Source organism: Haemaphysalis longicornis, unplaced genomic scaffold, assembly GCF_048455015.1.
Source record: "Haemaphysalis longicornis isolate Haplotype H1 unplaced genomic scaffold, Haemaphysalis longicornis Haplotype H1 scaffold_10, whole genome shotgun sequence".
Taxonomy (NCBI): Eukaryota; Metazoa; Arthropoda; class Arachnida; order Ixodida; family Ixodidae; genus Haemaphysalis; species Haemaphysalis longicornis.
Genome location: NW_027526204.1, coordinates 134,039,165 through 134,065,896, shown reverse-complemented (window position 1 = coordinate 134,065,896; position 26,732 = coordinate 134,039,165). Strand labels below are relative to the sequence as shown.

Below are 26,732 nucleotides of genomic sequence, written 5' to 3'. Positions count from 1 at the left end.
CACCTTAGGGGAGTTGTTTTTGCTGTAAAAAGAGAATTTTCGGTATTAGGCACACTCCCTGAAGGAGTTTCTCCTTGAACAATCTCGAAGCAACATGAAAGAACGATGAGGCAGTCGACTTACGTCTCGGTGCTTCTTCTCGCTGCCTAAGACGATAGGTTGCGGTGTAGCAGTTGCAGTAGACAGCGGCACGTGAACACCTAATTAATCGCAGTGCCCATTTAGGATTGGCGTTGGCTTTTTTCATTCGGCTTGATATGTCCCACCTGAGCTTCACATTATGTCCACGAGGACAAGTGTAAAAAGTCGAATGTTAAAATGTAAAATCTACTTTTCAAATGAAAGCAGCGTTACAATTTGTTTTTATATTGCTTTCGTCTTTGCAGGATCCTCACTTACTTGCTTACTCACTCACCTGCTCACTGAGTAAAAAATAAGAAACGAAGTAAGGAACTAACCAATTAACCAACGAATAAAAAATAACTAACCAGCTTACTAATAACCCAATAACTAACCAGCTTGCTGACAACTAATCCGCTGACTAATCGACTGAATCATAACGAGATACCCACTTAAGTAACTACCTAACTAAATAACTAATTACCCGATTGACCTAATTACCCGACTGACTGAACCAACAAACAACCAACTAATTACCCATTGGAACACACTAAATAATCACTTAACTTGTTTACGAATAACCAAATATTTAACCGCCTATACAAAAATCCAGGAATTTAGCCACAAACAAAATAACTAACGAAGTTAGTACTGACTAATACCTATGTATCTAATTGAGAAAATATCTGAATACCTCAGATAAATAAGTAACGAACGTACTAAAACTAACAGAGTAACCTACTTAGCAATATATATCTTACTTGGTAACAAACTAACCCACTCATTAACAAACTACATAGAAAATAACTTCATTACTTTTTTCTTACTATCGAATAATTAACCAACCAACTATCTGACGAACAACAAACTATTTAACTACATATACATTAACCAACTGTGTAATATCTAACTCCCCAGTTTGTTAATAATTAAGAATGTAATTGGCTGACTACCTAGCTAACGCACAGACAGACAGACAGACAAAAAGACAGACAGACAGACAGACAGACAGAACGCCAAACAAAATAACCAACCGGAATCCTGCAACCTCCATCGCAGTGATTTAAACTATAAGGAACCTGCCGGTAGATGTGTTGAAAGATACTGCAGGAACGCAACGCCGCGAGGCATACTAGTCATACTTTGATCTTGGCCACATATCCCTCGCGTAACGCGCCCGAAAACGCTGACGAGGAGGTTACGCGCGGAAGCGCGGTTTAGAATTGCCCAGCGAAGTGCGACTTCTAGTTACGACGTAGGGTAACGTCCATAGTTCTCGCTCGCCTATTCTCGCCCACAAACAAGCAGGCTCCTCATGCCTTTCTGCGGCGTTCTTTATCGCCGAACTGGTGAGAACATAACTGAGGTGATTAGACCACGTAGTGTTACTCACAGAGCCTTCATCATCATGGGGTGGAGGGGGGGGGGGAGGTTTAGACTACAAAACAAAAATAGTACTGCGCACATCTATTTTCGGTCGCCCCGCACTTCTTTGCTTCCACGGCTGCAATCATGCCCTAAATATGGTTCTTCTCTGACAGCCACTCCCCTAACTTCCTCTAGTTGCTTGCTTTCGCTCACACGTGCACGCGAATGCAATGCCACCAAAAATAATGTTACACCGCCGCCATGTCCCCTCACATCAGTGTCACAACATCCGAAACATTTTTTTACGACTTGCGTGTGGAGGGGCTATAAAGAACACGTTCAGGTGAACAACCACAAATTTAGGTTTTCTTTTTTTTCTCTCCGATGTTCCGTTTTATCTATTTCCGGTGCCATGTTCGCCTGTTTGGTGACTAAAGCGTAGTGATATTGTATATGCGTGGTGAGTTCAAGGGCGCAGAACATCACATGCGCAGTGAGCACCTTTTCTAAAGCGAACGGGGCCGCGTTTCCGGCGCGTACAAGGTCCAAGACATGAACAAAATGAAGAAAAAGTTGGGAACAGGAACCATAAAGCTGAGCTGGCAGGGAGGCCGACTGATATATAATAGTAGCGCTCATTCAGCAGTTTTAGTAAACCGGAGCTCCTCCTGCAGTGATGGACTCCCGTTGGGGGTGAGGTGGAGAGATTTTCTCACGAACTTTTGTAATATCCTCACGGCCGCAATTTAATTCAACTTGGCAACGATCCTTGGTTAAATTTCGGAGCTATCGTTCCACGAGTACTTAGAACTTTTCATACCGATTCTCATTAATTGCAATCAGAACAACGGTAGGCCCTGCAATATCTTTTACGTGTCTTCAAAAAATTCGGCTTCTTCTATGAGCGTGGCTGTCACAAAAACTATTGAGCTACCAGTGAAAAATGAAAACTCTTCAGATCTTTTCATTTCAAACTACTTTTGCTTCATTTGAATTGAATTGGATAATCTTGATTGGGATTAGGAGGAGTTGGTAAGGTCAGGGAGTGATGATTAGGGCTGGTTGTTGATGATGCGTGGTATCTTCGAAAAGAAAGTGTAGGCCCCACGTTGCACTCGCCTATCCACTCCCTATCTTGCCACGCGCTTTCCATGCCACTCACAATGTCCTCGAAAACTAACTACCATAGATAAATGTCCTTGTTTCAAAGTGTGACCATTAGCGGCAGCGAGCCAAAATTATTTGATTCTTTATGCATCGCAAAATGTCAGCCAAAGGCAAGGGTAACTGAAGAAAAAAAGCAAAAAATACGTTCTATCAGTTTAAAAAAAAACACTAACTTGAACGCGTTTTTGTATTTATTCGTTCTTTTATTTTCTTTTGCCTCCTGTGCCTTGAGACGGGCTACAAAATTTGAACAAAAAAAAAAACTGCTTGCCACTTGCGAAGATTCATGAGGGAGGTAAAGTTCTTTAACGTCACTCCAAACGACGCGGCATCCTTATAATTTATACTGCCCTTTTCTGTGGTCCCCGGGACCTAACAAAGGCGACAACAATTCACTTATTACACAAATATGTTGCCTTTATGTCACGAGTTTTTGATGGAAAACGTCTCCGTGTGCGGTTTGAAAATTAAGCTTCTTGTGAACGAATGACTGGGTACTTTACACATGTAAAGACAAGTTAAGCCCAAGCAAAGAGAAAGCAGTATGGAGACGCTGGGGATAACATTGTTTCAGGGGGGACATAAAGAAACCGGCAAAAAGAGGACTGCGACGTACACTGGCCAGAGGAAACCCCACAAACGTAATCGCGGCTAAAAAAAAAAAAAGAGGACGTACTGTAAACCCTCGTCAACACGAGTTCGAATATCACAAAATGTCGGTTAAGTGTAAAAATTTTCTCGCAGCGTGTTTACCTTCTTTAGGCGCTACGTATTTGCCCGACTTTATATCAAAAAGTTTTTTCAAGGGACCTCGGATATCCCGAAATGTTGACAGAGCAGGCACAAGGCAAAGTTCGCCCCTATCTGGTCTCCGATACGGTCTCTGATAAGGTCTCCGTGCGGACGCTTCCCTCCCACTACGCGCGGAAAGCGGTCGTGAATGGCAAATTTAAAACTCCCGCCGCCGCGACGGTTTCCTATTCAGCGTGTAAAGGAACTCGAGAGCATTTTTCCGGGACCAAATGCGAACGCGAAACAGGCGAGCATCACGCAGTTCTTACTTCCATAATATCAAAAACTAATTTTTCCAGGGAATTATTTTGTCTTTATTGCGAAGACTGCCCCTTTCAGTGGAGCTTTTTGCCCCCGGCACTATGTCTTATTTCAGTGACCCGGCCACAAATTATTGACATTTTGCTTAGCTCAAAACTCTGCTTATCTCGAAATGTTTAGCGGATTTTACGACTTGGAGTTAACGAGGCATTACTGTACATGAATTATGGCATCAAAGGCCCCACAAAATAAATAAAACACAGGGAGAAGAGGGGTGTAACGACCTGCCGTTAAAAATATGCGTCAAACCCGTTTCACTCGTGCACACAATGCTCGATAAATGCGTCATGTGTTCAGCAGAAGTCTGCTACATAAAGTAGCAAAAAACTCCGAGGACACCTGCACACTCTTTATGAGTTGCATGTGCGACAGCATTCTGTTTTGAGTTTTCCCGCGGGTATTATAGCTCTGTTCTGGCATGACGGTCACTTTTCGTCACTACGAGGTTGAGCGGCCGCCGGCGATGTTTACGCTTAAAGGAGCCACCAAGACAAAATACAAGCTTAGTTCATTAAAAAGTATCTCTTGTTCGAAAGAAATGCACCACTTTTACTGCAATCTTTAAACAAATAACGGAGATTTTAAGGGAAACACGGGAAGAAGTGGCGACTCCCCGGCCACTTTACTGCAATTTCTTTGTGACGTCACAAAACCTCGTTTTTGCTATTGGCTGCCGGCGACGTAAACCATCGCCAAGAAACACGGCTGGGCGATCGTAGTGGAGCCGCTAGTTTCGTTTTGTTGCGTCACTTGCATGCTAACGTGCAGTAAACGCGCTGATAATTATGCCTTGACTGCTTTACCTTACTACTTCACTCTTGCCCACGTCACTGCAGCGCCAAATTCAAAAGTTTTTCTCCCACTTCTTGAGTTTTTTCGGTTAAAAAAGTGTCGTGGCTCGAATGAAGCTGAGTGGGGTGCTGAAGCGTACTTTTAAATTGAAAAAAGGTTGTATTTTGTCTTCAATTGAATACGTCCGGGCGCGTAGTGCGGCCTGGCTGGCTGATGACTGTTGCGCCGTCGGGTGGGGCGGTTAGGTACGTGCTGGTGTGTGGGTATAGAACAATCTGTGATTATTGGAACCCGCACGAACAGGACAATTCCGGGTTAAAGGGGGGGGGGGGGTGCAGAGCTGGTAAGCGTTCGCCAATTCATCCTACGAGGACGTGCTTTGGACCTTGCTTGGCTTAACTTTAGGAAACCCTAACGTTGAGCTTAACGTGTTCAGCAGCGTCAAACCAAGTATACGTCAAGTTGCAGGTATTTGTCAGCGTTGGTAGACATCCAATGGAAACTTTAGGCCAAATCTTTAAAAATCCCAAGAAACCGTTGGTTAATAATACACCTCTGTGGTATGTGTTATCGCCTAAGTTTGGCTTATCAATCAATCAATCAATCAATCAATCAATCAATCAATCAATCAATCAATCAATCAATCAATCAATCAATCAATCAATCAATCAATCAAATCAACGTTATTTGCCTTACAGATGGGTACAGGGAAACGTTGTGTATCCTTTACGTTAGGTATCCATAGCGTTGAGCCTAACGACGCGTCCAGCAACTTCAAACTTACTCTACGCCAAGCTGCGTGCACCTGTTTATATCGTTAGAAATTAGCGCGAAACGTAAGGCCTAATGCCAGGAAACTCCGGAAAAACCATTGGAAATAAAAAAATTGCCCCCACCTCCCCGACGGGAATCGTGAGGAAGTGTGAATGCATTTCTTGCGCCGAGAGTACACGGCGTAGTAATTGTGCCATCGCCTTGAGAGGCGCAGTACCGGCGAGGGGGAGCTGTCAGGCGAGGGGAGAGGCGCGCGCCGAGGGTGAGTGCAAACCTAACGGGGGGAGAGGCGCGCCAGCTGCAGAGCATGTGACGTCACGGCGCGAGGAGAGGGGGAGCAGACGCAAAGGTGCCAGCGCGCGGTCACGTGGGAGTGTGACGTCACGGCGCGAGGAGCGGTGCGGGAGCCGGCGCGGGCGCGCGCAGCCATGGCGCGGGAGGCGGAGCGCGCGCGGGTCACGTGGGGTGTGACGTCGCTGCGCCGTTGCTACAGACGCTCCTCTCCGCTCCTCGCGCCGTTGCTAGGGGAGAGGAGGAGGAGCAATGCGGACGGCGGATTCAGGGTCGCTTATAAAGTGCATCGCACTTAAATTATTTATTAATTCACAGTATGGTGCCTTACAGTCTAATGGTTCCTGGGAATCGCAATGTGATCACACGGGGGAGTTTACGTTAACTCACTGGCGAATGCCAACGGATTTTAACTTTACCCCCCTCATAGCATCACCCCGTGCATTCGCACTTAACCATGTTCACCCTCGGGGAAATGCCTGGGAGTTTTTTGACATAGAAGGTTCGGGGTCGCTTATAAAGTGCATTCGCACTTGCCCCCACCTCCCCGGCGGACGATTCAGGCTCGCTTAAGAAGTGCATTCGCACTTATTCCTGGCCAATCTCCCACGTGGGTATGTGCCATGTCAGCGGCCAGGCAGCGCGCGCCCATCTCCCCCCGTTGCTAAGGAAGACGAAAAGCGCGCGCACCCGCAGCTGTTGCTATGCGGACGGCGGAAGGTTCGGGGTCGCTTATAAAGTGCATTCGCACTTAATACAGTTCTCCGGGTATGTGTTAGGCGTCAGAGCCATAGGAATTTAAAACTCTATGAGCAACTCAAAGTAAAACTCCATGAAACGGTAGATATTTTGGTAGCCTTTTCAGTATTCATAAAGCCTTTCCGCCTCTCTGCTTCTCATATACCCGTAAAAAAGTTGGGCCTTTACAGTGAAAGCGGTCAATGGTATATCATACGGGTGCGTTTTCCTAGGTGCGTGCGTGTCTGCTGCCGTGTGTGTGCTTTAGAGTGTCCGCCGCTGGTATCCACACTATCAGCACGCATACGCCGCCAAGCACAGATGTAAAAAACATAACGATCGGTCAGTTTGAAAGTCCTGAGGATCGAAATCAGGCTACCTGTGCTTCTGAAGCCCAAATCATTACCACAAGTCCCCGAGTCTTTTTCTTTCGTCTTGTTCAATGACGAGCCAGCAAAAACACAGGGCAAACATCGTTATGCGGACATTACACCGAAATGCATCAGGCAAATAAAGATAGACACACATCCGTGTTGCGTCAAATTTCGGAGCGAATGCATACGCATCCAAGCAGTCATTGGATTGTTCTAGGCAACTACGCACACTCTGTACAAAGGCAGCCCTTCTCTCTAGTAATTAAAGCTTAATGGAAGGCTTTGTAAGGAATGCATTGATTAGTCATCTATTGTCCACTTTTCTACAATTATTTGCTTCATTGCACGATGGCCCATATCGCCTGACTTTGCAGACTGTTTCTGGGAGCGTTCATCGCCTTCGCCGTGGTGTCCACCGCCGGCGAATGGAGCCCAAGCGCAAAGCAAGTGGACGAGGCCATGGAAAGGGCTTTGGAGTCTCTCCGCGTGAAGAGGCACGCCGACCTGCACTCGGTACTGCGAGCACGTAGGGAAACCCATGGTGAGCATGGTGCGGCGCTTCCTTCGTGAACTTCTCGGGATGTCTCGGAGGCATCCCGTGGCTAGCTGTCCTCATGTCCAGTCTTACTGCGACAGCGTATTACATACCCCGTCAATTGCACTGAAAATTATTGATTGTTCTGTGGCGGTATTTTCGTGTTTGTGCGTTTTGAAAAGATTCGTTTTGCGTCCGTTTTATTGTGACGTACTTCCAGTTGTAGGAGGACTGTGGCTTGACTTTTGCGAAACTGCCCTTGTAAACACATTTTAAACTACTAAGCGTATTTGAACTATCTTTTATGTGTTCATTGTTCCGCCAGCGAACCAACAACAAGGCGAATAAAAATTGTCTGCTCCAAATCGTCTGCTCCTAAGATGCCGCGGCTCATAGCTCCGCCGTGCTTGTATGGCGTCACATCCGGGCGTTCGGTTTTAGCTAATCAGGGCTTGCTCAAAACGTACACTTTTTAAAAGGACACAAAACGGACAAAACACGAGAATACCGCCATGTAATGCCTTTCTCGGCTGTTAGAGCTGAACTCAAGTTAGTAGTAGCAGAGTCCTTCAATGCTTTAAAGGACTCTGGTAGTAGTAATGAAACTAGTAAAAATAAAATGCAGAGTGTGATCAACCTTGGTTTACGAGGACGCAAGTTGGCCCTCCTTCTAGGGCTCTTGTCACCAACGCTTGTTTCTGCTTTGTCGATGACTTCGTCGAGTGTTTGGCAATCCTGGAACCATAGACGCATCACTACTAGCGCCATCTACAGGCTTGCGTGAAACACTCGTTATATTCTCTTAACTTCGGCTTTGGTGGCGTCCTAATAGAGCCGCAGGCTTCCACGCCAGCGGTGTGGGTTTGAGAAACAGTGCTTAGTGTTGTTTCAAAAAGACCAGCTATTTTTTCCCTGTAACACGTTTACTTAGGCAAATGTACCGCATTCTTTAAGAAAATAAGAATGGTTCGGCATCTTCTCGCTCGGTTTAGCCTACCAACAGATTAAATAGCCCTGTTGTTCTTCTATTGCCACGCGGGAAAGAGGCGCTCGTGGGGTGCGTGCAGGCTACCAGACTTGTCAAACGCGTGACCTGGTCAGTGCGGGCTCTCAAATTCGCTTTTGACCAAACTTATGCAGCTCCTTCTAATCCACTGCTTACACGATTCGTCATTTGGATCTCACCACGTTCTTCGCAGAGGGAGGGCGTTCTGCAGGCTGTCCGCGCGCATCGATGCTCCACCAGCACAGCCGACGCGCCACCAAGGAGGCTGCGGAGCACGACGAAATGGCGCGGATCTTTGAGGAGACCACGAGAGAGCTGCTCAGGAGGTATGTGGTGACGAGAAAACCGTAAGAACGGCTGAACTTAAGGAGAAATCACCTGATCACATTCCTATTCATGACTCATTAAAAACCATCGTGCACCAATAAAAACCTTTTACCGACTCACGGAAATGTTCCTCCGGGCCTAGTTAGCTTATTTTAGCAATATATCACTTCTGCGCTGAAATAATGGGATAAATTCATGCTGCTGCTGCTGAAAAGCTTTGACTGAAGGGAGGGGGGAGGGAGGGTTGGTGGTGGGGGATAAACTTTAATTACAGAGAGGGGAAGAGGGTAGCAGATAAAAGAAGAGGTAGAAGATCAGGGGAAGAAGCACACGTCTAGGGCTCTTTAGACTAGGCCCCTAACCTTCACCCTCTCGACTAAGTTGAGCTGATCGCAGAAGGATGAGCTGGCCAGGGCCTCCTCACAGTCTCTGGAGTATTAAAAAGCGCCCGACCAGGTCGATTCCTCGTGTCTTCGTTCCTTTTCGCGAAGTAGCTTTTTTTAATATGTACTACACAACACACTCTCTGGAGCACTGTCGTTCCTGGGCAGAGTGGTGGGAGAAAAATATAAGCTAGTGCAATCTAATGCAAACTGGCTAACCAAACCTTCGTTTCTTGTTTATTTTTATTTCAGTATAGCGGTGATATGTTTCTGCAATAAGCAAGCTAGACCGTTAGTAATATTTTCATGGAGCTGTAAAACCTTTCGCACTGGAGCACGATGGTTTTCAAGCCGTGGGTCATGCATTAGTAAGTTCCTTTTGAATGTGATCCGGTCAGTCCCCCTTGGCGTGTTTAAAATGTTCGCCGTCCGCATGCTCTGTGAACATGTTAGCGTCGGAATTGTGAAATTTTTGAAAATTAATTACTTCGAAATTTTCAGTCGGCATCGAGCACTAATAAAAACTGAATAAGTCTTTTTTGTAAACTACATAAAAACATTGGCAGCATTAGGTTTTGTTGCTCAATTTTATAGATACCGCTTGCAGACAGATCAGTGAAAAGTAATTCACGTACTGAGTACAATTATTACTATAAAAAATAATTAGATAGAGGCATAGTCAAATAAAGGCATAGGCAAAGGCATAGGCAGATAAAGGCATTGTACATGTCGCATACAACCTATTCAATTCGGCTGTCGAAAATAAATGCCAAAAACTGATCCCCAATTCACGGAAGCACCTCTGAGCTGTTTCTTTTTGATATTTAGCATTATGATTGATATCTTGTATGTTAAATGGAGTTTCAAGTTCGGCCACCATGATGAGATTACCAGGAGGGGGATTGGCGCCCCAGAACAACAAAGCAATTTCTCATACATCATCATCACCATCACCACCACCACCATCATCGTAATCATCATCATTATAATAATCATCGTAATCATCGTAATCATCGTAATCATCATCATAAGCGACAACAACATTTTGATGATGCCCAGTGCATGACAAACCCTTCTTCCATAGCTCCTCACGCTCCATTTCAACGTATCCCTGAATTTTCTTCCTCAAGCTCTCCCTTCAGCTTGTCCTGACGGGAAGTACAAACATTGCAGCTACAGCGAAGGGGACTCTTGGAGACAGGACGAAGTGGAAAGGATGACCGAGGTGAATCTCAGCTCGACCGCCCTTTCCGGCTTCTGTCCCCTGACAAACGTCACGTGCAACGCCACGAAGAAGTACCGGGAGGCTGACGGACGGTGCAACAACCTCCAGAACCCGGGCTGGGGATCGGCTGGCTCTTGCATGAACCGGCTGCTACCCGCCGCGTACGCAGACGGTGAGTGCTCCGCCTTCCTTGCACAGTGCCCGGTATGTCAGAGGAACCGTAGAGCCTTGGAGCTTAACGTCCAAAGTGTTGATGGTGCAGAAGCCAGGCCACGTCATCGCTGTACTAGAAGTACTTCTCACACACAGCGCTCTCGATGAAGCAGCCTTAGGTTAGGATGACTTAGCCGCCCGACAGTGTGCAAATATGTGGACTGACATGAGTCATAAGCGCCACTGCGCCCATGATAGCAAAAATGCCATTTTTGAGGACTAAACCTAAAGACGACAGAAGGGATATTATGTGTGCAATGTAACTGCAACCTAATGCTGGATAGCACCACCAAGCTGATACGACTGTTCATTGTCATGACAAATATAACGAAGTCACCTTATTGTCGCTTTTTAAGCGCTATTTTCTCTCTGTAAGGTGTGACAACCGGCCGAAGTAATCAGGTTATCATCCTTCAGGTTATCATCCAAGGAAACGAAGTAGATCTTAAGAGATTATCACGAGGCCTGGTCGCGTACCTTAGCACGTGCTCATTGGTTGATATGCGTGACCTTTTCCTCATCATCATTATGCTCATCATCCTATTTAAGTCCTCCGATGAACGTAGCTAGGCCCCTCCAGTTCACCTCCAACCACTCCTATTTTGAGCTACCCTAGTCCAATCTTTGCCTCGGAATTTTAGTATTTCGTCCCTACACCTTACACCCGCCTCCCTGTAGCCTGAACCTTTACCTGAACCAAAGTGTTCCGCCGCGTCTGTCCCGCATACGCAGGCGTCTCATCGCCGCGTGTGGCTGCCGACGGTGGTCCTCTGCCCAACGCTCGCAAGATCTCGTACACCATCCACCCGAACGTCAGCAACCCAGCCACCAACATCACGCACCTGGTGATGCAGATCGGACAGTTCATCGACCACGACTTCGCACTGGCGCCGCTGGTGCCTGACCCGGGAGAGATCATCAATCTGGGAAGTGAGTCGCCCTTTCGTGGCTCACAGGGCTTCTGCGCCCCGTTGAATGTTGGCCTCCTTGAACGTGACATTCCCAGCCTATGTAGCCCCGACTGAGCGAGAGCCTAGGTTATGGGCATCGTCATTGAGAGCAAAGCGCGGCTGCATTTCATTGCGAGAGCTTTGTGGGCCTCAAGAATAAAACAATCCGGGGTTATTTGCCACCCACTGCGGATGTTGTTAAAAATTGAGGAGGCACTGCGTCTTGCGGTATCGAATGACCAGCGAAACTGTCGGGAATAAGGCCATTTAGTTACGCACTATTTAAGTATTAACGATGGTAAACAGCATGCAAGTGTCTTTGTGACTAACCCTTAAATGTTGGTTGCAAGTAGGTCGCAAACGCCCTCTAACGTTGCCCGGGTGGAGGGGGGTGGGGAGACGGAGGGCGTTGTAACCAGAAAATTTGTGATGCGCAGAGCTGTCCATTTTATCAAATCAAATCAAATCAAAGTTTACTTTAACATTTATTACAATGTTATGGCCTCTCTGGCAAAAAGCTGTAAGAACAGCTGGACGAGGCCACAGAGCCGTGATACTTGGGTAAACAGCACATGACGGCACTTTGAACTGAAGTGCATCAATAGAGAAAAAAATGGATTGCGGTATCAAAGTCATAGAATTAAGCACTCCCCGTCTCCTATGCCCTCCCATCTCTCGTTCCTCTTTCGTTCTACATTGGCTGCTCCGTTGACGCCCGATCATGTCCAAGAATCGACGGATGACTGTGCACGTGTTTGCGCGCGTGGTCTCAATTGAATTAACAAAACTTGTTGCTGATCTAGTTGGTACATTCTTTAAAGGAGCCATGAAGACAAAATACAAGTTGGGTTTACTAAAAAGATGGCTAAGTCCCGGTAACAATGATACCAATATCATCGCAATCTTCGAAAAAATAACGGAGATATTAAAGAAAACGTGTGAAGCAGTCGCGACCCCCTAGCCAATTTCCCGCAACTTTTCTATGACGTCACGGAACCTTGTTTGTGCGATTAGCGGCCGCCTAACTGACCTGTCGCGACGACACATGACTGGACGTCTGTAATGGGGCCTCTAGTTCCATTTGACCGCATCACTTGAATGCTAACATGCAGTTAACGCACTGAAAATTATGTTTTATTGTTGGCCCGTATGACGTCACTCTTGCTCATAACACGTCACTGTGGCGCGAAATTTGAAAGTTGTTAAATACTTCTTGCTTTTTTTGCGTAAAAAAAACCTCTTTTCGGGCTGTAATGGAGCTGAGTGAGATACTGAATCCTAGTTCTTTCAAATGAAACGAAGTTGCATTGTCTCTTCATGGCTCCTTTAAGAGAGAAGAAAACGCGGGGCAAACTAGACGTGGACGAAGAAAACATGGTAAGACATATACAGGCGCCTGTATATGTCTTACCTTGTTTTCTTCGTCCACGCCTAGTTTGCCCCGCGTTTTCTTCTCTCTCAATAGAAGCTGTGTTAGAGAGGCGTTTTATCAGACGCTACAAGTGGTCGTAGTCGTAGCTGCCGTCGTCGGCATCAACACAGACGGTACCAAAATGGCCGCTGCTGCGAATAAAAAATAAATTGGGTTCATTCGTGATTTCAACCCGGGGTCGGAAGAGGAGCATACAAGTGCTTCAACCACAGCGCTAATCCGGCATCCTGTCTGAATGGGACAAGAAGTAGCTTGATGCGTTCGCAACGAAAGGTGCACGTGCCGGCGCGTGAGTCGAACGGGTGCACGGGGAGGGAAGCTCTGACTGCGGGTAAGCTGCCGCGTGAATTGCGGCCGACCTGCCTGGCCGAGTAATCCACGTCGAAAGACGAAAAAAGAAATTCCCTGGCGATTACAATGCTCCCTAATGCGATATTTGGGCGCAGCGGCAGTGCGCTGAGGCAGCACTCACTCGTGGGTTCTCTCGACGGCAGAGATGATGAGCCACTGTGTCGGCGGCGCGAACTGCGTCTCAGGAAGGGACCGCGAACTGCGTCTAAGGAAGCGAGCGCACATCATCGTCACTCGCACGCCCCCCTCACGTTTTCTCCGAGCGTCGCGCCGTCGAGCGCCTCGTGCGGACACAGCATACTGCCGCATCCCCTCCCCCACTGCACACTTGTGGAGAGGAGAGCCCTGGCTCGCGCCGCCACGGCGAACCACCCTCCCCTCCCAATTTCACGACACTTTCCTCCTTTACTTTTTTTCATCGCTTTTTCTTTCACTCGTCGGTCTAGCCATCGTTCGCTCGATCACGACAACGGCGACGCGGCTCAGCCCACGAACGGGCGACAAAGGGCTGCGCCCTAAAAAAAGGGAAAGCCGCAAACAAGTTTCAGCAGTAAATAAGCCTTTGATAATTGCTAGAATTTTGTTTTCGATGATGATGGTTTGAGTTTAACGGCGCAAGGCTGACAAGGGCAAAGAGCGCCAAAATTTCGTTTTCAAGCCAGGTAAGCCGACTATATATCGCCCGAGAATTGTTTTATTGAGCTCGGAGACATTTTAACGGCGGAGCTGTTCAAGCCGTAAGTTCGGTGTGGGAGCCAAAAAATATCAAGAAAATGCGGAGTGCTCGTGAGCGCGTGGCTCGCGGCGACCGCCGAGCGTTTGCTGCACGCGCAGTGGCTTTAGCGAAGGGGAAAAAAAAGCTCCAGCGCTGTCGTCAAGCTATATCGCGCATGTAATGCTCTTCACGAAGAAGACAGCGATATCGATGCATATTGTTACGAGGACAGAAGAGGCAACACAATGTATTCACACTATTACAGTATTTACTGTAGATAGCAAAGCAAGCCGGAATCTGACGTGATCCTCGTCTTCCTTCCCGAGCACAAAAACGCCCCTCCTCGTCGTCGTCGTCGCCATTCACGACACCGACGGGTAACAATATGACGATGACTACTATATACTAGCACAGCCCAAATTAACGACGGAATATGTAGATAAACGATTTCTAACATGTACAAATGCGTGGTGATGTGTAAGTCAGTGCTGACGTAAAAAGAAATCCCGCAGCTTCACTAGGGTTCAAGCCTTTCACGACTTAGCGCAAGCTTCTCCAGTTCAGTTGGTGGAAGTCTGCCATGGTGAGGATGACTTTGAATCCACCACTCGCCGCGAAGACGACGACAACCTCTTCCATGCATGTGACGATTACTAGCATTGCAATTATGCAAATAAACAATTGTTCTAAAACCTAACTTAGTGTCCGGCAATGCTCACCTACAACAGCTTCGCTATTCAAGTCTTGCGCGTGAGTGAAAGCTTGCCTGAATTTTTATTTATTTCTTACTTTCAGCTTATTCCACGTTTTTTTCCTCGTTTCATTAGAAGAGTTTCTGCCTGCCCCACCTTTTCTGTCAGATGTTTGCGTGGTCTCCTTTCGGAAGGTCAGTGGGGAGGCACCCTGTATGACCCTGAGCGGCGCGTGAGAGGCTGTGTCGCGTTCATTGGCTTTGTTTGCTTGTTTTTTTTTATTTTGGTTTGCCCGATCGCCCGGGGCACATGAGCGACTGCGTCTCGTTCATTCTCTTCACTTCTACATCTTTCTGCAGACCAAGGTTACGAAAAACTCTGACCAATGACAGGATAACTGCATCGATTGAAAAAACAGTTTGCTTCATCGGTGCAACTACGCAACATCTATTTTTGTAAAGAAAAGAAGGCGCGGAATCACGCCTAGATAGTATACTAACGAGCTCGTTTGCTTCCTGCAGACCCGAACAATGTCATCGACTGCTGCTCACCAAGCCGTAGAAACTCCTCGGATTGCTTCTCCATCGACCTTGGTCCCGACGATCCGTTCTTCGCAAGGTTCAACCAGACGTGCATGAATTTACCACGGTCCGCTGCGTGTACCCGTTGTACCCTAGGCAAGTACAAGAGAAACCATTATCTCATTGATTAATTACAGAAGGGAGGGAGGTTAGAAAGCACTGCGAAAATGTGGATCAAGCTATAACAAAATAGTGAGCAGCTATTCACTTAAACAGGCTAGATAATATGCTCGAATGCTTAAAGGAGTACTGACACAAAATTTTGTGTTACATTTCTTTCGTGTCTCTTGGTGTCTACGAGCCAAGTAATCATATAACGGCACATTATATTATTGAAGGCAGCATAGATCATTACCTACAGCTCTGTTTATACGTGTCAGTTTCAATTTCGGTGAACCGAACACCGAGGCAGCCGCCATGACAGGAAGGCGCCCTTGACGTCACTGTTGTCGTTGCACCACAGATGGGGGGCGCGCGCGCCGTAGTCGCACGTGACGTCAGTCCCCCAAACTGTGACGTGATGCATAAAGCAGAAGAGCGCCCGCCAACAGCACCGCGGCCGCCTCGATACGTTACGGGAGCGCTGACGTCGGCCGTTTGGGTCGAGGCTCATTTGGCGTCATGAGCTTGCTCGATGGCGCGGATGAGCTTTCTCGTGCGCGCAAAGATTAAAATGGGTTTAAAATGTGTTCTAGTGAACGGTTACGGCTTAAACGTCCGAGGAGGTATCTCCATACACATAGGAAGCGTTACACGTAGGTGACGGAGCTTTGAAATTCCGTGTCAATACTTCTTTGAATGAGAGGTCGCTTTGACGCAAAACGCATTTTTTGTTGAACTGTACATGACAAGCACATGTGGTATCTAATGAAATTTTACTCCGTAAGGTCCAAGAACATTATTAAGCAGGGCAAAACTCAAGAAAAGGGTAAATGCGGATTTGTTAGAGTTTGCGGACTGTGTGTGACCCGACATCGACTGAACTCCATGAAGCGTCCCAAGACATCTCCCCCATATAAAATAAGTTCAATTAAGGCAGAGCGGCACACGGTCCCAGTTTAAATTTACTTGTAAAAGAAGCCTCAGCAGATTCTAATAGGAGTCCCTCTGTCGAAATCAGGCCTGGCGTCAGAACCTCATTCCAGAACTATGGCTCGTGCAATGAATTACTTGGGAATAATATTTCGCATTGATTTATTCAATAGTCCGTTTTACTGGTTCATTTTATAGGGCAGCGACAACAGCAGGACGCACTAACGTCTTACCTTGACGGTTCGCAAATCTACGGCAGCTCGGCAGCTGACACCCTCAGACTTCGATCAATGTCGAACGGTAAGTGAAAAGTTTTCCCACATGTTACACGATTCACCGCTATTAAGCTGCCTGTTGTCGAAAAACAAGATCGCTGGGATGAGCCCAGCAGGCACCAGGAGCTTATTATGATCAATGGAATGGAACTGAAGAGCAGTAGGTTAAGACCTGCGCTACACTATGAATTGATACACCCTATTTTTGTGTGTACAACCAGCCCCTGCATATAACAAGGTGCCGCATATTACATTTACAAAAAAAAAAATGCTGGTGATTACTATACTCCCTAATGTGAAATTTCTGTGCAACGTGAACTGCAGTTTTCTCGGTCACAGCGCATAGCTCCCGTGTCTCAGGAAGTGATCACGTGATGAGCGAACGCACGGCGGCATGCGCTAGTCTGCCGTTATATCACAGCGCGTCGTCGCCGCCGAGCATGTTGTTGTAAATCGTGTTTGAACCTCCCGCGCAAATGTCAATGATGGTAAGCCTCTGCGTCGGCGGCGCGAACTGCGTCTCAGGAAGTGATCTCAATCTGCGTCTCGGGAAGAGACCGCGAACTGCGTCTCAGGAAGTGAACGCGTCATCGCCGAGCGCACGACGGCACGCACTGCTATGGCGCCATCTCGCAGCGCTTCGCCACCACCCAGCATGCCTCACTGCCTCCCCCTCACACTTTCGCCATAGGTCGCCGCTGATGAGCGTCTCGGGGGGGGCTCAACGTACTGCCCTCCACATTACACTTTCGCCCCACTTTCCTCCGCCTTTTTTTCTGTCTTCGGTACTCCCTTTGTTCGCTCGGTAACAAGGCCAACGCCGCCGTCAAACTACAGTAGCGGGCGCCCAAGTGCTGCGTACTAAAAAAAAATATTACCACGTGTTCCACACACAGTTGACTATGTAATGCAGCCTTTCCGTCATAGAACGAGTTTTTGGAGAGGATTTGATTCTAGACGCCATCTTGCGTACTACCTTTAGCCGTGAGGTGAGCGCAATTAGGCTTAAAATTGGGCAAGTTAGTGACTAACTAAGGAATGCATCGTACTAGCGAACATTAAACTGGACGAAGCGAAAGAAGGAACAGGCAAACGCTGTTTTGTGTATTCTGTGCGTTCTGTCCGGTCCTTTCTTTTCATTCACCCGATTTGATATTCGCTAGTACGATATATTCCTCATTGAGAAAAATTCTTTCTTCAAAACTGATACCGTTGCATAAAAACAGCAGAACTGCCACTAATGTTCGGCTTGGCAACAAAAGTTCAAATTTCGTTCGCTTTGTTTGATAATTCGCTATACCAGTGTTTGTAGTAATAAGGTTCGACGTTGTAGGCATTCAGAGTGGCGGTCCCAGTAGTTATCACGCGAGAATGGCAGCGGTTACGAAAATGCAGGCATTCCGTTGGTGTCCGCCAGCGTGCATACAAACGTGAGGTAGGAAGCAATGACCAATACAGTTTTGTACCCACTTAGCCGCGCTTTTTCTCTGCACAGCTGTGTGCGCAAAAACTACTCCTAACATCTATCGCGGCAGCGATGGCAGCTGATCATGCCTTTCCCTGCAAAAACAGACCTTTGGCGTCACGCGGGCAATGCTAGTGTTTCCGGTGGAGGCGCGAAAAAAGAGCTGGACGAATGTTTCAAATCCTGCTTAGAGTAACTCACGCGGCGTCAGTGTAACCTAATGGTGTCACGTTAATGTTCGCAGGTCTCATGAAGAATCAACTGGACTTGGACTCCGGGGAACTGCTACCCAGGAGCTTCCACGTCAATGAGGACCGGTGTAGTAACCCTTCACTGGGGCAATATTGCTTCAGAGCGGGTGCGTTGCATGCAGCACTTTCTTTTGGGCAAGTTTAGTGCTAAACCAAGCCTGCGGTTTTGACTTCGGCCTATGTGGACAGAAATCATACAGGTTAAAGAAAAATTTACATATCTGTTCGGTTGACACAACTGTAGCAAGTGGTTTCTTTATTTTCGCGACATTCCGGTTGCCGTAAACTGAAATGATCAACTTTCTGCATCCACCAAGAAACACACGTACCAGTGATTCGAGCGTTTCTTCTCCCCCAACACAAAGGGCAAAACCTGCCAAAGATATTGTGGAGTCTGCGTAATATTAACGCCATGGCCTAATATGTGAATTGTCTCATAGAAAAGCTCCTATAAACACCTTCCGTGTAAAAATTCCTCGTCCACCTACATGTACGCCCGCCAGACTTTCCGAGTGTTCGAATGAAAATCACCGGACGGAACTACATGCGAGTCCCGACGTACGCCACACAAATCGGCATCAAGTTAAGATCCCCTTGAGCCTTTAACGTGAATTAACCATCGGGTGCACTGTTTTTATTCTTTCTTCGCGCGGGACTGCAGGCGCCAAGACAAACTTTGAGTCCAGTATGAACCTCTGAGACGTGTCCGTGTAATCTAAGAACTGATTTGATAGGACTTTCAGAATTACTGGCAACTGAAGCAAAGCAACCGCTTCCATTGCCTGACTTGTATTCTATTCAACGTGCGCCTGGTTGCTATGACAACAGGCCATTTGGCGCTACTGCGCGCCGAGTAATGTGCTAATTTTTGCAAGCACTTCTTTAATTATTCATGCTTCGCACCCCATGGAATGTTTTTTATTCAATAAGACTAAGTATATGACTAACCACCGCAGTGAGCGCGTTCAATAGTAATTTTTTGTTGCGTGTTCGCGCTTTACTTCCAGTGCATGGAGTATCGACAAGCGAACATAACAAAATATGAACAACACAAAAAATAAATGATGCAAGTGTCTGCAGGCAAGCATAACATTTCTAAATGCCGTAAAATTCTGTTGCGGACAGAGGTGTTTTTATATTTCCCGGCTACGTTCACCAAAAAAAGCTTTTTAAGCGTCGTGAATGGTGAATTTCGTTCGTAACATCGAGCTCACAAATTCATTAAACCCGATCACCGGGTGTCGGGGAATCAAAGTTATTTTTTTTTGCTAGATCCTACAACTCGGAAAGCTTGGTATTTCTAAAAATCAGGCAGTTTGTAAAATCGCAAGGATCAGGTTCCAACTGCGCTGAAATGCGCTGCTCTTGCGTTTCCTTTTTCAGGAGACGAACGCGTGAACGAGCACCCGGGTCTGACGGCCATTCACACGCTCTTCCTGCGACAGCACAACCGCATCGCGCGTCGTCTCAGGCTGCATAACTTCCGACTCAATGACGAAGAGCTGTTCCAGAGGACCAAGTAAGGCGATAATCTTCGCTTGAATATATTGAAAAAAAAAATTAAAGCAGTTCCACTCAACGTGGAATGTGTCTGAAGTGCGGAGCAGTGATCATGACACAAGTGGCGTTGCTCCTACTTTCCCATCAAGGAAGTCTGTGGCGCCCTCTCTCGACCAGTTTCAGTATCAGCCTGGCGTTGATACTGAAAAAAGTCAAGAGAGGGTGCGTAGCCCCTGAAAAGGCTCATAACAGGCCCCGGCTTGAGTTCTCATTAAGTTTTTGTGTAATTAATGGGTTATTTCATGATATTTTGCCTATTTTATGTTATTGTGTACTTATTGGCAGCCTAGAGACATCAGCGTCCGCGGCAACGGCGCAGCGCAAAGATCATCCATAACACCTTGCATACGAGTGAAGTCTGCGTCTGCGGCTCCCTGGGATACACATAAGCTTCGTAACGCGAGGGACGCACGTTATATCCCGACCAGGGGAAGCGGTTTTCTTTTTGAAGCTTCTGTTCTGGTGCGTGACGCTATGACACCGGACGAGCTACGATGATAAGCTGGGCCCGTAAAGTGCTCCGCACTTAAAAAGAGCGACATACAATAGTTCAGGTCATTTTCTCCCTTCCAATAATTATGACGTCTTAATGCCATGGTGCGCGCTGAACTACCGGGGTTTGCTTTTAATACAGCCCGCCATTTAGGCCTTCCCCTCGTTTCTTTATATAGCTAAATCAGGAGTCGGATCAACGCTATACCGCACCGGATTACTTAACTTCGGTCCGTATACTCCGTATTTTTACAAGCATGGGGGCGACATCAAATCTGCTAAAGCAGAACTATCATCGCCGGCCTGTCCCGTGTTTTTTATCAAGTAACCTAACAGGGCTTTCAGCATCCCTGCTTGCATGTTGGTAGCAAGTGAGCTTACAGTAGCGAATTCGACCGGAGACCATTTGATCCGAAAGATAAACAATGTTTCGAGTAAAGCTCTGAACAGTGCCGCCATGTGGAAGCCTAAACGTCATTTCAACGCCTTTTACTGATTTTAGATTATTTTCTTTCCCTCTACGACAATACTGATTGAGCGAGAGGTTGACTTAGCCAAAAGAAATCCTTACTGCACTTCGAACTGTTATCGTCTACTGCCAGATACGTTTGCTTAACGCGCAAACCACTGGAATAGGAAATCAATGCTTCAATCGAGCATTCGCCGGTGCTCATTGCTGTAGGTAGGAAAGCACATTCTACGTTCACCCGCGGTGGCAGCTTAGCGGCTTAGGCGTTGTGCTGGTGAGCCCAAGGACCGGAGTTCGATCCCAACCGCGGTGACCACTTTTAAGATGGAGGCGAAATGCGAAAACGCCCTTGCGTCAGGGTTCCGGAGCACTTTAAATATTCCCAGGTGGTCGAAATTAATCCCAAGAGCCCCGCACTACGGCGTGCCTCATAGCCCAGGGGTCGCTTAGGCCTTTTGTTGCCCAAAACTTTAATTTTGTTGCTTAAGATCACGAAAAAGTTTTTGTGATCCAAAAGGACCCCAGACATCCCAAATATGCAGTCATAAAAATTACGTTTATTGGGACGGGCCCAATGGAGGGTTGCTCCTGAGTAACACCGGACACTTGCTACTCCATATATCAGTTGAGCAAGAATGCTACCTTGATGTACACGCTCAGTTTGTTGATCAAGTCGAGATCACAAACATTATCTTTGTAGTGTTATCCTTTGTTATAACAACGAAATTGCGCAATTTTGCTTACTTACCACGAGCCCATCGATCCGCCGGGCTCGATGCGAGTAGGCACGCATGAACAAGTCTGGCTTTTTAGCGCGCAATAGTACGGGCTGACCTCTTTTTTTCAATATTTGAAGGTCCAGGTACCTTCGTCATTCAGCATATGGTGTTAAACGTTCGAAGAACCACGAAGCGATTGCAAAAAAGAACTTGTTTAAGTTATTTCTCCGGGGACCAAAACAGCCCACCCTCCCCAGAACAAGAACTGGCCTCCCGGTTTTAATATTCGGCTGAAACCGCTTAATCATCGTGAGGGGTCTTCAGCCAGCAGTGATCATAAACAGGCTGATGGACGAATGAAAGGAAGATTTATCTATGCGATACCGCTGTTTGGTGGCTGCGGCCGTATGAGCATGACTACACGCATGCTGTTTTCCCTCATACACCGTATAGTACCCGTTAAAAGCCATGTAGCAGAACCACAGTCACGAAAGTGCAGAACTGAGTACAGGTAAACCTCCTTTCCGCGCTTTCTAAAGCGAAAGCTTTCATAGCGGGACTGATGGCGTCCTGTAAGAAAGCTAATGCATTTCCTCATAGACCGGTTGGTCGACTGAAAAGCTCTGATAAGATCTCGGTACACACTGGGCGTGGGTGAAACAACCGTACTTCCATTGAGTCAAAATGGTTTCTTGAAAACCGCGAAAAAATAATGGTTCTAGATAAGACAATTCACGCATCGATCATGAAGAAAGAGTAGAATAGCATACCTTTATCTTATAAACCCCGTATCGGTATACATTCAGATCGTTCGTAGATGCGTTTGCGTAGTGCGCGAAAAATCGTCGAATGGGTTCGTTCTTCGCTTGCGCCTTCGGAGGTTTGACGATCGATTGGACTCACTTTGAGCGAAGGTTCAACGCAGTTTTAGCCAAGGTATGGCGCACTTTTGACGCACTTTTTGATGCGCGAAAGCTTTCGCGCTTCTCCCAACTTCTTTTCAGGAAGGGATGGTAAACTATTTTGTTGCCAATGATACGCAGGCGCATTGTGGAGAGCCAGTTCCAGCACATCGTGTATAACGAGTGGCTCCCGATCGTCATTGGGCCAGACGCCATGACCAAGTTCCGCTTGACCCCCCTGCCTACCGGCTTCACAGTGTACAACTCCAGCGTGGACGCGACCATGCTGAACTCGTTAGCATCTGCGGCCTTTCGTCTAGGCCACACGCTCATCGACGGCACATTTGAAGCGTACGTTGTGTCCCGTGTTTTCTCTGTACGTTCATTAGTACACGCCTGAAAACTGCCAACCTTATTTGCCGACCGACTGCGTGGAACGTCAAAAAGGCGACGGGTATACGTTGCACTTCATTGATTCACCAGTACTGAATAGTCTATGGGCAGTCCGAGGACATCCTTCCCACAGGGGTTACAATAGGAATACAGTTCAAACACAACTTAACGAAGTCACCGGGAACCGAAAATTATTTCGTTAAAATAGAAAAGAGTAATTTGCTCGGTAGCTTTTAGTGTCCACCATTGAGTGTTGAACCGTCATCGTACCTCTCGTCCCGCTGCACCAATTGTAAATAAAAAGAGAGTGCAGAAAAAGCACATTCTTTAACAGCCCAATTTTCGCGCCGGGTGGAAACGCGGCCTTTTCGTTTCAGAAATTACTTCCTCGGTGGCACCACGTTCGAGCTCCAGAACAACTACTTCTTCCCATTCGAATTCTACAATGGTTTCCTCGAACCTGTCGTGCGGGGACTGATGCAGCAGCGCGCCCAGACATTCGACAGGTGAGGAAATGAGTACACGGCTCAAAAACTGTCATCACAAGTCTCACAAGTGAGACGTTCCTTATTCTCTCTAGCACTGTCTGTCCACTTTTTTAAAACCTTTAAATAAATACGATCGCAGAGCAAGGTTGCGGATTTCCCCGCGATTTATTTACCTCTGGAAGGCCGCTCGAAGCAGCTCCCTATTTTTGCATTTTCATGCGCGCTTTACACAGAAACGCGCGCTTTGAACCGAGAGCCCAAGCAATATCGCTGCTCTAGCGTAGCATGACACCTCTCGCGTATAACTACCACATGACCACTAGCTTTGCGATGGTGCAATCTGCTGTTCTCCCCTTGTACCTTCTATAATGCGGCACCTTTTATTGTTCTTCAATGTGTTTTTTTTACTCAAGAGCACTACCCAAGAACTGAAAACTATCACCTTTCAATAATATGTAAACCTTCCCCCCCCCCTTATCCCCTTTTCCTCGCCAGGGCTTCTTGCCTCTTTCTTGTTAAAGCCTATCAATCAATCAATCAATTGTTAGAGGAGCAGTATGCCGGCGGTCTTCTGCGGAAATTCATCAAGAAATCTGCAAACATTTGTTGTGCAAACAATCCGTTTGGAATCTCCGAACTGTGCAGCATTTTAGGCGAAGCCCGTTAGGGGCTCGGGCTGTAGGCGTCTCCTGTCGTCGTGGTCGTGGACGTTTCACTTAGTCACGCTACTACAACACCCGGAACACTCGTTTCTCAACGCCTCGCGCTAGAACGTATAACGCGTACTAAAAGAACACACCGGGACTGTCGTTTTCCAACGCCTCGTGCTAGAACGCTTCGTGTTTTTTTCAAACACACGAGACTTTTACAGCAAAGCGGTATACTCTACCCCCCAACGGTTCCGTCCCCGTGGGAAAAAGCGCCAAGGGGCCAAGAATGCACTTATACACTGTGTTTCGCACATCCCCAGATTTCACGTTAGTGGCGATGTCCCGGGTTAGTGGCGATGTCCCTGGCGATGTCCTGTGCTCTATTTAACCGTCATAATTAGTTTACAGGGATGTTCTAAATGTTACAGAACTCCCGTCTGCTCTACATGGCCGCGCACGGGGAGTGCGTGGATGCAGAAAGCGGCTGTAACTTTCGTTTAATCAAAAATATACCGAAACAAATTATATGGCAATTAGCAGTGAAGACGACTCGAACATTACATTTTTTTTTCTGCTTTTTACCATTAAGTACTTCACAGTAAAGTTGGATTTCCCGCCTGCTGTCACTACATCTACGCGAGGAATACGGACAGCTCTTTGGTTGCCCGCTAGAATAAACTTTAGTTCCTCCAAGTTTCATTAATCTGATTAAGTAGGAGGTATACGTTCAACCACAAATGACAAACGACGCGTTTGTTTCATCCACTCCTTGCATTGCACCCTGCTGCATCCTAGTGGAACGGCAGTGGGCGTTTTTTGTTTTCGGTATACCCAGCACTTGTATTCACAAATGTAGGATATTAAAGCATTTTCATGTCGTCACAAGCAGAAAACATTTCAGTCCGCTGAAACATTTCACATAGAAGCGGTTAAAATTTCACTCTGCATCGTGTGCGTGTGCACGCTGTGGGGCCTGATCGGGGACCATTGCAACAACATATGGCATGGCAACCGCAAACTTGTTGATCACTACAAATAGCTATCTATAATAACTCTATAAACAACTTCCGAGAAAGTGCTGCTACCACTCTTCATGCTCGCACCATTCTTGAGGCGGTGGTCAACCTTTCGTTGATCGCTGACACACCTTAGTTTCAGTTGTCTCTCTAAGCTGCTGAGACAAGCCGACTTCATAGCATCATTGGCAGGTCTCTTAATTCATCAAAACTAACGCCCGCAAGAGAGTTAAGAGGAATTACGACAGCGGAGACACCCAGCCGCGCAAGCTCTGCCAAGTCATTCAGGGGAGTCGGTGCGAGCGGCCGAACCATCGGCTAGCACTAGAGTTCCTGTATATAGCTCCCCTAGGGGAGTATACAGGAACTCTAGCTAGCACCGCCACCTCGCGCCACGTTGCGGAGTGAGCCGCATTAAAATGTTTTTACTGGGGACGCGCCGAATGAGACGGCAGGAGCAACGGCACGCCGGCGGCAGCCGATCTCGGAGGCAATGATTAAGGGCCCGCCGGAGAGGGCGAAGTCGGCGCCCCTCTCGCTCTTACTCCGTGGCGGGGACCATCTGTACAACCTGGACAAATCCGAGTGTCCGCCGAGTGCACTTGTGCCGGCTGTATCGCACGTTTACGCACGGAGGCATGACGTGCGATCACGTGATACCCGGCGCGGACGGATTTTATCCCCCATGTGATTCACCCTTGAGGACCGCCCGACGGATCTCCGATTATTTTAACACGAGAGTGTTTTATGCCGGGATACACCAAGATTTCACTAACGTCATATCCGTCACGAAAATGACGCAAGTACACCTTTGCCGAAACGACCCGCCAGCACGACGTCGCTCGCCAAGCGCACCCACAAGACAGTCGCCAACCCGCAAATCATGCTCAGCTGCAGATTTCGCTGCACATTTCCCTTTCGTGTTTTATCGATTCCTATGACAGAGGAATCAGCATAATGGTTTTGTTGTTTCGACAGGGATGTGACGGACGGGGTGACCAACCACCTGTACCGGCTCCGGAATGACAGCTTCGGTCTGGACCTCATTACGCTCAACATGCAGAGGGCCCGGGAGCATGGCGTGCCACCCTACGTTAACTTTTTCCAGTTTTGCTCGGGAGTCAACCTAACGTCGTTCGACTCTCTCAAGCCGTACGTGGACAACAATGTTGTCGAGGCGTACAAGACGCTCTACAAGTGAGTAGGCCTCCGAAATAGTGAGAAGCATATACGTGACGAAAAGCGCTTGGCATGTGATATGTTCGACAACGTAGAAGAGTGATCCACCAAATTAAATGTTAATTCACGTGCTTAAACAAGTTTAGTGATGTGTCGAAGTGGGGTTATTTCAATTACTGATAAGTATAGAAGTTGATTACGGTTTGAATAGTGAGAGCACTGAGCTCTACGTTTAAAAAAAAGGATGTGTTGGAATGCCGTGTGGAGGCACCTAATTTCAAATAATAGCCACACATGCTTTCCTTGTGCTGAAAGCCTGAGGACACAATTTGCATTCGGGCTTGGCAAGGCCTCAGTTTTTCACGCAGGTTGGGCAGTGATAGTATCGCGGTAATGAGGATAACAAAAAAAGTCAAATAAAACGCGTGGGAGGCTTACAGTTTTACTGAGCAAACCTCGCAGCTTGTCACTCGTTGCATATACGCCGCGACTTGTGTATCTTTTGGCTAACTACGAGACATCCCTCGTTCCTCCGCCTGTTATCACATTAAGAGCTACTTTGTAAAGCTAGATCAGTTTTGTAGATAAGGTGACAAATTTGTGTTAAAAATGCCCCCGTATCTAAAAGCATCATTAAAGGTACACTAAAGTTTTTTTAAGCCATCTCATTTCTTTATGTCATGTAGCAAACTTC

At 47.1% G+C, this 26,732-nt stretch overlaps 1 protein-coding gene across 4 annotated transcripts in view; it reads right to left on the bottom strand.

Annotated features, from left to right (window-relative positions):
• The window catches only part of LOC144159365 (peroxidase-like), a 226,043-nt gene that overhangs the window by 104,123 nt on the left and 95,188 nt on the right, over positions 1-26,732 (bottom strand). The window contains exons 1-2 of one of the 4 annotated variants that reach the window (XM_077690795.1): positions 11,118-11,326; positions 8,458-8,543 (exon numbers count right to left, since the gene is read on the bottom strand). The exons of 1 other annotated variant lie outside the window; for it this stretch is intronic. In XM_077690795.1, the coding sequence (XP_077546921.1) occupies positions 8,458-8,543; positions 11,118-11,294 (263 nt within the window). In that variant the 5' untranslated portion in view covers positions 11,295-11,326. Of the gene's footprint in view, positions 1-1,154; positions 1,190-8,457; positions 8,544-11,117; positions 11,327-26,732 lie in introns of those variants that run through there. 2 more of the 4 variants (XM_077690796.1, XM_077690798.1) reach the window with 2 other exon arrangements.